We start from the raw sequence: 12,849 nt of genomic DNA, 5'->3' as shown, positions 1-12,849 counted from the left end.
TGACAATATCATTACAAACAACTTCACTCACTTGAATAAAGTGAGCTTCCAAACACAATCCTAAATTATTCACTGTTTACATTAAAATCATGTTTGCGTTTATTTTGCTCCTAAGATGAAGAGTGAATCCATTAATTCACTTAAAAAGTTTGTTCTGGTAATCTTCAATCAAAGACTGATTTGGAGTGACAGTCTGACATCGGTTTGATGGCTTCAGCCACAATATTCATAACCATGCCTTTCTTACCATTTGTTATGATGGAATTATGCGCAAAAAGAAAGTCCCGCCCCCTACTCAATATTCAGTTTCAGTATGTTAATGTACTAAAATGAATATTGAGAAGCGGGAAACACTTCCCAAAAGACATTATAATTTGAACGGCATCTGCACTTATATTAGTCTGTTTTTATTATTCCCGAGGAATAATCCTGGACCGGGCCGTATCCTGAGCAGATGCTGTGACGGTCATGGAGGAGTAGAGAGCATGGGACTGATTCCTGAAAGACCACAGTGACTGATGAGTCTCTGAACTGATCCTGAAGGGCCAGCATGTACACCAGCTGGTGACCTCTCCCACCTGCAACGTCTCCACGATGGACGTCCAGGGTTCTTCTCCGGTGCCTAGACTGCTATTATTTTATGTTAAGCTGCTTTGACACAATCTACATTGTTAAAGCGCTATAGAAATAAAGATGAATTTAATTAATTATCTTGTAAAAAGTGGCATAATAGGTCCCCTTTAATCAATTAAACACAGTACTATTATATTACTGGATTACAGACATGATACAGTGGTACAACTATTTATTTAGGATAATGTACCATAGTAGTACCTCATTTCTTTAGAATTCCCATGGATTTGCCATTCCACAGCATCACTGTACCATTATATAGCCTCAGTTCTTGTACATAAATTGTATACAGTATATGTCAATGCTAATCATTATATACCATGCTACAAATCAGACACTATCACTGCACCGCTGTATTTTTAAAATATCAATCAGAAGCATTAGATCTCCTTTTTTAAGCCTTCCTCTCTGTCCTCTCTGCGTCTTTAAGTGTTGTGCTTTTACAGTATGAGGTACAGGTGCTGATGGTTTGGAATCTCATGCAGTGCAGACAATCCCGTGTGCTGTGTGGGTCTATCTTTAGCACTCTAGGACCAAATAACTTGGCATGGGTTCAGCCCGTTGCCATGGACACTTTTGTACAAGCTCCAGGCTGCTGATTCGTGAATGTAGAAAGAGCACGTGCCGCACAGCACAGCACAGCAGATCTTAAAATCCAGCACATATAATTACCCGTATACTGTAGACACTAGCTATTACATCAGATCAGAAAATCCATTGGGCCAGACAGATATCAGTTGGATCATAAAGCATTATTTGGTTTAATTTCCCAAATGTAGCATAAATGAACACATATGAACTGCAATGTGTGAGTTGATTCATCAGGGCAATAATGAGAAATGAGATTCCTGCTGTGAGGCAGAACAATATGAAAGTAATGGAAGATCTCTGAACTTATCAACTTAATTACAATAAAATGAGCACAGGGATTTAAGTAGGCTACATGAGCACCACTCCCAGAGCAGCGGCATTGATCTAGAAAAAATAACTTGTGTTTAAGGAGCTAGTCAAGCCATATATCATATTACACCCTTACAAAAATGAAGTATTCTTTGAGCTCATTTTATTTAGTATACTTCAGTAATGTAGATTTATATTTTAAGTGTATTCAGCCTGATCTCGTCTCCATTTTATGTTTTTTCAGTTTAGTGGTTAATATGTACAATCTCAGTTATACAAAAATATATGACTTTTAAAAGGAGGTGTGGCACCAAACCCCATCTCTAATCCCAATCCTCATAGTGGATGAGCAAATTGTTCTAAAATTCATACGGGTTAGCCACTAAATTAAAAAGTTACGAATTGGCGTGAGATTGGTATACTTCATGACTGTGTACTAGTAGTTTACTAATGTAAGTGTAATACCTCTTGGGACTAAGTTGGCCCACTTATAGTATATAAAAGTATACTTTTAAGCAGTGATGGGAATAATGGCGCTATAAATAAACGGAGTTACCAACGGCATTACTTTTTTTCAATAACGAGCAATAAATTAAATTGAATTGCAAATAAAACATTTTTTTCCGTCGAAAACACTTATTACTCACACAGAATTAACCAGAAAAATATCTAGATATGTAGTTGAGGACATGCTGCCATTGTCTCTCACATTGTCCTATAACAACATTAAAGTAAATATACAGATTAGTGTACAAAGTTTTATATTTATTTTATAGTCATTTGACAACTATATTTTTTTACTAGAAGTAACGCAATAGCTACTTTCCCTGGTAATTAGTTACTTTTATAATTATGTAACTCATTTTCAAACTCTCTTATTATTTCTGCGAAGTAATTAGTAACTATAACTAATTACTGTTTTAAAGGAATATGTCCAACACTGCTTTTAAGTGTACGATTACCAGCTATCTAGCAGTTGGCAAATAATATAAAATCAGCCAATGATATGAGCTACAAATCCTATCATGCACCTCACATACGCACTAGTTCTAGTTCTCTCCCTGATTGCTCACACACAGATGGAAGCTCATCATACACTGATTACATGAACTATATAGTGCATCCGGAAAGTATTCATAGCGCTTGACTTTTTCCACACTTTGTTTATGTTACAGCCTTTAATCCAAAATTAATTAAATTTATTTATTTCCTCAAAATTATACACACAATACCCCATGATGACAATGTGAAAACAATTTTTTTAAATTGTTGCAAATTTATTAAAAATAAAAAAGCTGAAAAATCACTTGTGCATAAGTATTCACAGCCATAGCTCAATACTGTGTTGATGCACCTTTGGCAGAAATTACAGCCTCAAGTCTTTTTTAACATGATGCCACAAGCTTGGCACACCTGTCTTTGGGATTTTTTGCACATTCCTCTTTGCAGTACCTCTCAAGCTCTATCAGGTTGGATGCGAAGTGACAGTGTACAGCCATTTTTAGATCTCTTTAGAGATATTCAATAGGATTTGGGTCTGGGCTCTAGCTGGGCCATTCAGCTCTAGCTCAAGGACATTCACAGAGTTGTTGTAAAGCCACTCCATTGATATTTTGGCAGAGTGATTTGGGTCATTGTCCTGCTGGAAGATTAACCATCGCCCGAGTCTGAGGTCAAGAGCACTCTGAAGCAGGTTATCATTCAGGATGTGTACATTGTTGCATTCATCTTTCCCTCTATCCTGACTAGTCTTCCAGTTCCTGCTGCTGAAAAATATCCCCACAGCATGATGCTGCCACCACCATGCTTCACTGTAGAGATAGTATTAGCCTGGTGATGAGCGGTGCCTGGTTTTCTCCAAACGTAATGCCTGGCATTCACTCTAAAGAGTTCAATTTTAGTCTCATCAGACTAGATGTTTTGTTTCTTATGGTCTGAGAACCCTTCAGATGCCTTTTGGCAAATTCCAGGCAAAGAGTGGCTTTCGTCTGGCCACTCTACCATACAGGCCTGATTGGTGGATTGCTGCATAGATTGTTGTCCTTCTGTAAGGTCCTCCTCTCTCCACAGAAGAATCCGGCAAAGGCTGTGAATACCTATGCACATGTGATTTTTCAGGTTTTTTGTTTTTAATAAATTTGCAACAAGTTCAAAAAATCTTTTTTCACATTGTCATTATGGGGTATTGTGTGTAGAACTTTGAGGAAATAAATGAACTTAATCCATTTTGGAATAAAGCTGTAACATAAAATGTGGAAAAAGTGAAGCGCTATGTATACTTTCCGGATACACTGTATATACTGCTCTCATTCTCACACACATTGCAGAGTTTTGTTTACCAGTAACATTATAAGGAGTTATCCTTGTCTTGTCTTGTCGCGCCTTTTGATTCTTGCCTCGTTTTTTGCTTGCCGCCTGCACCAAATTCTTCCGGTGACCACGACAATGCTTTTGGATTACCGTAATGATACCATCTGTTCCCGTTTGACCATTGCCTGTCTGACTGAGCAGTAAATAAACTGCGTTTGGACCTCTGTTGCACCTCAACTCCCATGTTACAGTATTTTTTAGTGCTGATTTGTACAATATTAATGGGTGAGCATATAGTAATCTTTATTCATAAAAATACTCATCCAAGTGTCGCTCTCAGCATTGCAGTATATCACTGGAAAAGAGTTTGCAAGTTCTTTTTGCAAGATAAATCCTTATCACTTCTCGAGTGAGTTTGTGAGCCAGAAAGACTTGTTGCTGATTATTTCTATTGTAGAAGTGTGTATCCTCCTGCCACTGATCATCGTGCAGTGTGAACACAACAGCAACTGAATTAGGGGTGAACAAAATATTGAAGAATTTTCCTTATTGTGATAATATATGCAATATTTATACTGCAGTGAAGTCACATTAGTCACAATAACAGAAGTAGATGGAAACCAAGCTAGTGTCATGCGTTTACAGAGGCATTGAATCATGAAGTTTGACCACCAATAAGCTTCTGCCTGCACTTCATTTAACAACTACAAGTGTCAGAAATCTACATACAACCCATTTAAAGTGTTAGCTCTTGAACTGCCTACATAATACTAGAAACATCTCCCCTCATTAGGCTGTTTGAGGTATTATAGTGCAAAATGTCCAGAATAAGTGTACGTTTAACGCAAAATAAAGCTTTTTACTGCTCGTCCGCGAAAAAAACCTGTGTGGTTTGAACATCTGCCATGGGGGAGGCTCTATTATTTGCATATCACAACTGAACTGAAAGTGAGAGAAATATAGAGAAGCAGATGAAATATTACCATCATAGCAGAGACGAGTTCACAGCATTGCACACATACACACCATAGACTGTAAAAAAATATGGATGTAGAATCCGTGATGTCACCTATAGGTTTTTGAAGGGTGCAAATGAAGCAACAGTACAAGTGGGCATGGTATTGTGCATCATCGCTTCAAGCGGGAGCAACCAAATAAGGACAAAGAGGCGGAGCTACAGACACCTACTAGAATTTTGCTTAGACAGGCTTTTCTTTGGGAGAAACGCTTAATATTTCATTACCTGCGACTCGGTTGTGTTCTGACCACATGTGGTTGGTTGTATACTATATCAATAAACTGTTTAGTCCTTTAAAAACACTGTTGTAAAACATTGAGCCACTAAGCATTGCTCTTATGATGCTTTTCTACAGGAGGACAACCCAAATTACTTCCAAATACAAATATAGTCTTTGCTAGTAAATGCAAGGCTATTTATGAAATCCAGGCATAAAACTGTATGACGTTTCAGACGACTGTACTAGAGCCTACAGCTAATCAATCTGCATTACAGTGCATTACAGTTATAACGAAAATTATAATTGATAAACGGGACTTAAATAAAACAAATAGATTTAAAGGAATGGTATAAGCATATCATTTCACTCACCTGGGAAATGGAGGCCACGTGAATGGTTTGTGAACACAATTAGGTGCACACAGCATGCCATATCATCTGATAATTGTAAGAAATAATTCCGAAAGGCAATTGATTGTCTAAAGCCACATAAAACAAAACAAAAATACAATATATATGCCGAGTTTAGCTTCTAATCAGCTGAAATCAGCTGAGGTGAAGTGATTGCAACCAGCAAGACCTAGCTGTCACTCAAGTGGCCACACCCTTAATTATGCAGACTTAATATAGCTTATAAACAAAACGAATGAGTTTTTTTTTTTATTCACCCCCTCACAGTAATCATGAAGGGTAATATTAGCTATATGAACCAAAATCTTTCTTTGTATCAGGCTGTAAACACCTTTTTTTCCACTGTAAAGTTGGCTATTTAAATAGTGGGGTCAATAGAAATCTGCTCTATTATGGAGTCAGGACTAGCGGCATTTTGATGAATTGCAGTTTCATATACTTCCGTATTTGCTTCACGAGGGAAAGTGAGAGGTTGGCGCTTGATACACACTCAACAAAGCCCCGGAGTGGTTGTGTAACGGGGTTTTCTTTCTCCAAAACTCATTTCAGAAAGGAGTAATTTAGCAAATTGTGTGTCAGCATGTTCGTCTAAGGAGAACGACAGCTGATTTATATGTATGTGTGTTTGTGTGCATGTTTTTGTGACATATCAGGACACAAATGACATGATATGACACAGTTATTACAAGCAGATGGTATATTATGAGAACACTGCTGATGACATTGCTGATGATCCCTCCAGTGATGATATACAGCCATATCACACTGCTATGAGTGTAATATTGCATTTATACAACAGTTCGACGGCATAATCGTGTATATAAAAAAGAAAATCAAACATTGAGAGTCTAAAAACCCGTTTGTACGAGGAACTACTTTCTTCCGCCATTAATTCACATCTGCAGCTGACGTCAGAACAGCAGAAACTGTTGCTGCTTTACAATTGTCACACTTTAGAGCTAGTAGTTCAATGATTCTCTAACGTAATGTCTAAAGTGATGACAAAACAGGTGATTTTGCTCACATTTTAAGATTATAAATCTAAACGGCATGAAACTTCACCAGTCTACAGACATTTCACAGTATTTGTTGATATCGGGAGATCACAATAATTAACCCCAAAAAAGCCAAAGCAATGCTGATATGTGAGTCCCATCTATTTTTTTTTATTTTTTCCCCAGAAAGTAAGTGGTGGGTGTAGGGTTGAGGTATGAAAATACAGTATAAATGCAATTGAAACCTATGGAATGTCCCCACAAATCAGAAAAACAAACTTAATCAAACATACATAGTGTATGTGTGCATGTGCATGTGCTTGTGTGAGGGTACTCGAGTATTTGTGTGCATGTGTGCGTGCGCCTGTGAGTGTGTGGGCACATCGTGTTGCAGTTTTACGTGGGCAAACACATGGTAGAGCAGCCCAGCTCTGACAGCCTGAGAGTGGATAGAGAGAAAGAGAGAGAGAAAGAGAGAAAGAAAGGAGGGGGGAACAGAGAGAGAGAGAGAGACTGATAGCATGACAGAAAGCGAGCGAATTGGCGAGTTAAAGAGAGCGAGAGGGGGCAGCCTGCCAGTGAATGGTAACACAGGATCAACCCTCAGCCTACGACACACACATGCACACACACTTACCACACACACATGCAAACATGCTGGAATGAACAGACTGAATTCCGGTCTGCGCTTCCCAACTAAAACCATCAGCAGAAGATAGCCGGTGAGTATCACGCGTTTGCTTTTTAGCATCTCTAAAGATCGCCAGTTAAGTCAAATCTTAAATATTTCTCCTACATGTCATTTGCTGCTTGTTACTTAATCTGATAGTAGGTATTCTTGGGCTTTATTCAGTCTTGTTATACTGCATGAAGTAACAGTTTCAGTTAGGAGAGAAACTGTGTGAGGGTCAGTGATTTGTAAGCTTTTAATTCCTTTAAGCTTCCTTTTTTTTGCCCGTTGTCCTGGCTGATCTGCGGGAGGTCCGTAAAGCCTTTGTCAATAGATTTAATAGGGTCTGACTTTTGGTTTGCCTATGGCGTCATTATGATGGATGGGGACACCCCCTCTTTCTCAGCTGACCGAATCAACCTAGTGACAGGAAGTCTTGTAAAGGCTCGTACCTGTAAACGGTACACACATGGAAATCCATAAGAGAGCAGAGAGAGAAAAAGAGAGAGAGATACTGTGCTTCTCTCTTCCACCCACATATACTGCATGAATCAGACTGCATATTAACACTGCATCCATACGTGCATGATTTAGTCCAGAGGTAATTTCTGAAAGATTCTTGTATGTTAGGCTATTGTTCTGTCTATGATTTAAATAATGGTATTGAATAGTGTTGGTTAATAGTATTAAATGTGTTTCTTTGGATACAGGTGCCAAATGTAATGTCATTTTTATGTAATTACTTTCAGTAATTGTAAATTTTAGTCAGTAGATGTTTTTCAGAAAGTTGTCACCCTTTTATACACTGTAAAAACATCTTTTAATTAAATTTATGTATTTCTCAAGTGTTTTTCATTTAGTTACGGTTGTGAATCGTATTATGGGATGTTGATCTCTGCTCTGTTGACTTTTGATGTTGAAAACTCTCTTCAGTTTAAAGGCTGATTTATACTTCTGCGTCAAACGCCGGTGTATGCTACAGCGCTGACGCATATCCCTTTGCAGTGGCCGTTGGCGTCGCTGACGTGCACCTCTCAAAAATTGTAACTACACGTCGCAACGACGCGTAGCGCAAGCTCTGTGATTGGTCGGCTTGGTAGCGCTGACAAGTCTGGGCGGGATCGAGAGCCGCGCGAATGGTTCGAGCCTGATGGAGCGATTGTTTACAAGTGTGGAGTACCGTGAAGGAGTTCCTGATGGAAAGATTTGTTTTGTGTTTACCTCATAGTTAAAGTTATTGCACATCCGCCTGTTCCTGCCTCAAAATGAGCGAGTTTGAGCCACTTGTACATCCAGGAAGTGTTCAGGAAAAGCAAAACAGCAGAGAAGAAACTCGACACAGAGGAACATTTACACCTCACTGTCCACTAGCGCTTTGGAAGTGTTAATGCAGACCAACAGAGACAGCACGCAGAAGTATAAATGCACAGCCACGCGCGTTGCATGCGCCGTGGGTCACGCCGGTCACTTGACGCAGAAGTATAAACCAGTCTTAACACTTAGTTTGTGACTTTAATTTTAGTAGTCTAAAATAATATAATGTAAAAGAAATAATATATATAAAAAAAAGTCTGTTAAAATAACAGACAATGTACTGCCAGTTTATTACAAGATTTTTGTAGCGCAATACAGACAATGTATCACTTTAAACAAAACAAATTTTTTTTTCAATAAAGTCACTTTTTTGAACTTTTCAAGGTTAAAAGTTGTTGGAAGAAAGATCAAGGTCCCATAATGTGATTCAAAAGCATGAATAAATGTGGAAAAATAAAGACAAATAACAACATGAATCACAAAATACGTACAACTGTTAATTTCTGGATATTTTATACAGTGTATGTTTAAAAATATATAACATTACAATTATAAAACTCAATATTTTTTTATATAGCAAATAATTACGCATTCGTGTTATAAATTAAATAAATCAATTCATTGGTCCTTACAGTTTTTATATTTAATTCCAGATAACTATCATTATGATTAACGAATGTTAGCAAGCTTTTGTTTTAAACTTTTGTACTGCAGGACTTTCAGGTTTGTTGACCATGTAACATTACGTAACACAAAGTTTCGAAATAGTAACAGCATCAGTTTGAGCAGTTTATAAGCAAAACTAGTAGAGTAATGAAGTACTTCTACACACAAGAGAGTTTCAAACAAGACTTACTGTGTGAGGCATACTGCATATGGGCATGATTTAGTCTGGAGGTAATTTCTTAAAACATTCCTGTTTAATAGTCTATTATTATTTAAATAATTGTATTAAATTGTATTCCTACATAGTATAAAATGTGTACCTTTGGATACAATTACCAGATGCATAAATGAAACAATGCATGGCACTGCTGGGTTTTATTCTGATTGGTTAATATTTTCTGTAACTGTAAAGTTTTGTCAGTAGATGTTGTTCAGAAAGTTGTGTCACCCTTATATACACTGTAAAAAATATATTTTAATTAACAGTTTCCTTATTTTTCAAGTGTTTTCCGTTTAGTTATGGTTGTGAATCACATTATGGGATGTGAATCACATTATGGTCTCTACTCTGTCGACTTTTGATGTTGAAAATTCAACTTTCTTCAGTTTAACAATTTGACTTTCATTTTAGTAGTTTGAAATAATATACTGTATAAGAAATTATATAAAATAAGTCTGTAAAGTAACAAGACAATGTACAGGCAGTTTATTACAAGGTTTTTGTAGCGCAACCCAAACAATGTATCACTTTAAACTATAAAAACTGTTATTAAAAGTCGCTTTTTTAAACTTTTTACGGTTAAAAGTTGTTGGGAGAAAGATCAAGGTCCCATAATGTGATTCAAAAGCATGAATAAATGTGGAAAAATAAAATGAACATAAATCACAAAATTCAGAAAACTGCTAATTTATGGATAATTTATACAATGTACGTTTAATAATATATAACATTTCAATAATAAAACACAAAAAAAAATAATATGGCAAATGATTACTTGTTTGTGGTATGAATTAAATCAATACATTAGTCATCAGAGTTTTTATATTTAATAACAAATAACTATCATTATGATTAACTAATGATGCAACTGCAGAAGTATCAGAAGTATTTCAGAGAGCTAAGTAACCTTTTGTTTTAAACTTTTGTACTGTAGGACGTTAAATAGAGTTTCAGGTTTGTTGACCACATAACATTACATGACACACAGTTTAGAAATAGTAACAGCAGTTTATAAGCAAAACTGGCAGGGTAAAGAAGCAATTCTACACAAAAGAGAGTTTTAAACATACTGTGAGAATAACGCTGTACTCACACTATGTACAGTTGCCTCGAACCGGGCCAAAGCACGCTTGTCCCCCCTTCCGTCTCCCCCAACGGCCCGCACTCACATAACAATCGGGCCTGGGCACGCTTACGTCATCGATGCTGCGCTGTTCAGTAAGCGCTCTCACTCACCATAGTGTAGACTTCTCTAGTTTTATTGTTTCAGTCGTTTGATATGCAGTGACTTGCAGTCAAATATTTCGCCAAACAGTCCTTAGGGATGCGGTGAAACCCAGTCAAATATTTCGCCAAACAGTCCTTAGGGATGCGGTGAAACCCAGTCAGATATTTCGCCGAACAGATTCGCCACTTTTGGCGCTCATAAACAACATTAAAGCCCTCGTGCTGCAGGAATGATGAGGTTTGCTGAAGGTGCGCAGCTGTTGTGCAGTGAGGGGTTTGAGTCTTTAATAAACTACGGCAGTTTGCATTCACTGAACAGTAAGAATGATTAATAAATCTATATGAAACAGTCCCTTAAAAGTCACGTCTCGCTTTCAGTTTCGGGCTTTGGCACGTTTTGCACTCACACTACAAGCGTACCGCACCAAAGCCCAAGTGAACCACGCTCAGGCTCACCTCTTCCAACCAGGTCAGGGCCGGCCAAGTAAAACCGTGCGTAAGCCAGATTCAGCGCACTCAAACTTCTCAAACGATCCGGGAAACGGGCCTGGGCACGGTTCGGATAGCATAGTGTGAGTACGCCCTAAGATACAGTAGACGCATGTGCTTGTGGTGAAAGTGGAATAATTGGCTTAAGAGTATTGAATTGACAGCAGTTTTGCTAATGATTTTCACTAAATGCAACACAGTTAAGTGTTATTCTTTTATATGAAGGTTTCATCTGTGGGTTTTTTGTTGATACCCTAGAAGAATATTTCTGGTTCCTCGAAGAACCTTTCAGTGAACAGTTCTCAAAACAACAATTTGTTTTTCTCAGTATAAAACATTGACATTATTTAAATAACAATTTCCACTTAAAAAAAAAAAACTTTTGGAGAAAAAAAAATTCTTCATAGAACCATCAGTGTTGGTACTAGAGTTGGGCGATGTTGATCAATTTTGCATCGTACAATGTATAATGTGAAACATTGCAATGGATGATGGCATCGTCATCGTAGGTGGTGGTGAATTAATTATTTATGAATGATGAATTAATTAACTCATAAAGAATTAATCATTTGTAGCCTACCATTTCAACTACCTGACCCGCATGGTCTTTGATTTACCCATAACACAATCGTAAATAAATAAAGATAAGTTACACACAGATTACCACCTGTTAATCAATTTTACCTTTACATTAGAAATGTTAGGTGAAAAGCCAGGGTAGACATGGGTGGTTTTCATTCTAAAATCCCATTTTAAAATTAAGACGTATTAGTGTAAATGGGGCCATAGTGTGTATTGTTCATGAGAGGGCTGCTGTTGTGATGGGGCGGGGCAGAGGCTCGTGATTCCGGCTTAGCATTGTGATGTCTATCAGCCATTGATGATGGCGATGGCATTGACTACGTTTACATGGACACCAATAATTCAAATTTAATGCGATCAAGACAATACTCTGATCAAGAGTAAACCATGTAAACAGCGATTTTTGATTAATTGAATCAGATTAAGGTCATAATCGAGCTAAAGAGAAGTCGAATTAAGACGTGTGGAGTATGCCGATTTTAGTTGCATTATTGAAGTGCATTACAGACATATAAATATCTTAATCGAATTATTACCATCATGTATGTCTTTTCGCAGCATTTTGCGACAGGATAGTCCACACACACACACACACACACACACACACACACACACACACACACACACACACACACACACACACACACACATACACACACACTTCAGCTGTTTGACACTCTCTGCACCTACCCAGTCAGTGCAGACCACAGACACCCGCAATGTGAAATGCCAAGTTTTTTTTCCTCCATTCAGCATGTGGTATGAACTTCCCTTAAAACAACACTCTTCCAGAAGTTCATAGTTGCATCCAATATCTAGTTTGTCATAGAGGGTGTGCATGAAATGTTCATGAATGAACGTGAAAGTGCCAAACTGCAGTTAAAGTCGACAAATTAAAAATAAAACACATGAAATGACATTAAACTCTGGAAGAAATGCGGATAGCAGTGTGACACAATGACGTTAATTAAATTATGTGTTATAACATGTAAAACGGGATCATGAAAATAACACTCAAAAAGCAACTCATGTAAACACCTTAGTCTTATTATACTCTTAATTAGATTAAAGCAAATAATTCGATTACTGATGTCCATGTAAACGTAGTCAGTGTCTATCGACCCAGCATTAGTTGGTACATTACTACATTATCAGTTTTCTGTATTTTGTGATTCATGTTTTAATTTTCCCCCTA

The 12,849-nt window shown here is 37.5% G+C and overlaps 1 protein-coding gene and 2 long non-coding RNA genes across 9 annotated transcripts in view; 2 read left to right on the top strand and 1 right to left on the bottom strand.

Annotated features, from left to right (window-relative positions):
• The window catches only part of LOC137489259 (uncharacterized), a 154,550-nt gene that overhangs the window by 76,802 nt on the left and 64,899 nt on the right, over positions 1-12,849 (bottom strand). The gene's annotated exons all lie outside the window — the stretch shown is intronic.
• The window catches only part of palmdb (palmdelphin b), a 76,990-nt gene continuing 71,123 nt past the window's right edge, over positions 6,983-12,849 (top strand). For 2 of the 5 annotated variants that reach the window (XM_087309770.1, XM_087309775.1), the window contains exon 1: positions 7,032-7,208. Coding sequence is in view for 1 of the 5 variants with exons in the window: in XM_087309777.1 (XP_087165903.1) it covers positions 7,008-7,087 (80 nt within the window). In the remaining 4 variants the exon portion in view is untranslated. Of the gene's footprint in view, positions 7,209-9,274; positions 9,368-12,849 lie in introns of those variants that run through there. The other 3 variants (XM_087309771.1, XM_087309776.1, XM_087309777.1) reach the window with 2 other exon arrangements.
• Positions 8,276-12,620, top strand: LOC147838078 (uncharacterized). Its single transcript, XR_015525169.1, has 3 exons — positions 8,276-8,882; positions 9,963-10,695; positions 10,742-12,620. It is a non-coding gene; the product is annotated as an uncharacterized LOC147838078 (long non-coding RNA).

Source organism: Danio rerio, chromosome 24 (genome assembly GCF_052040795.2).
Source record: "Danio rerio strain M-AB ecotype USA chromosome 24, GRCz13ab, whole genome shotgun sequence".
NCBI lineage: Eukaryota > Metazoa > Chordata > Actinopteri > Cypriniformes > Danionidae > Danio > Danio rerio.
Note: the sequence above shows the minus strand (reverse complement) of the source record. Positions and strands in the feature narration are given on the sequence as shown.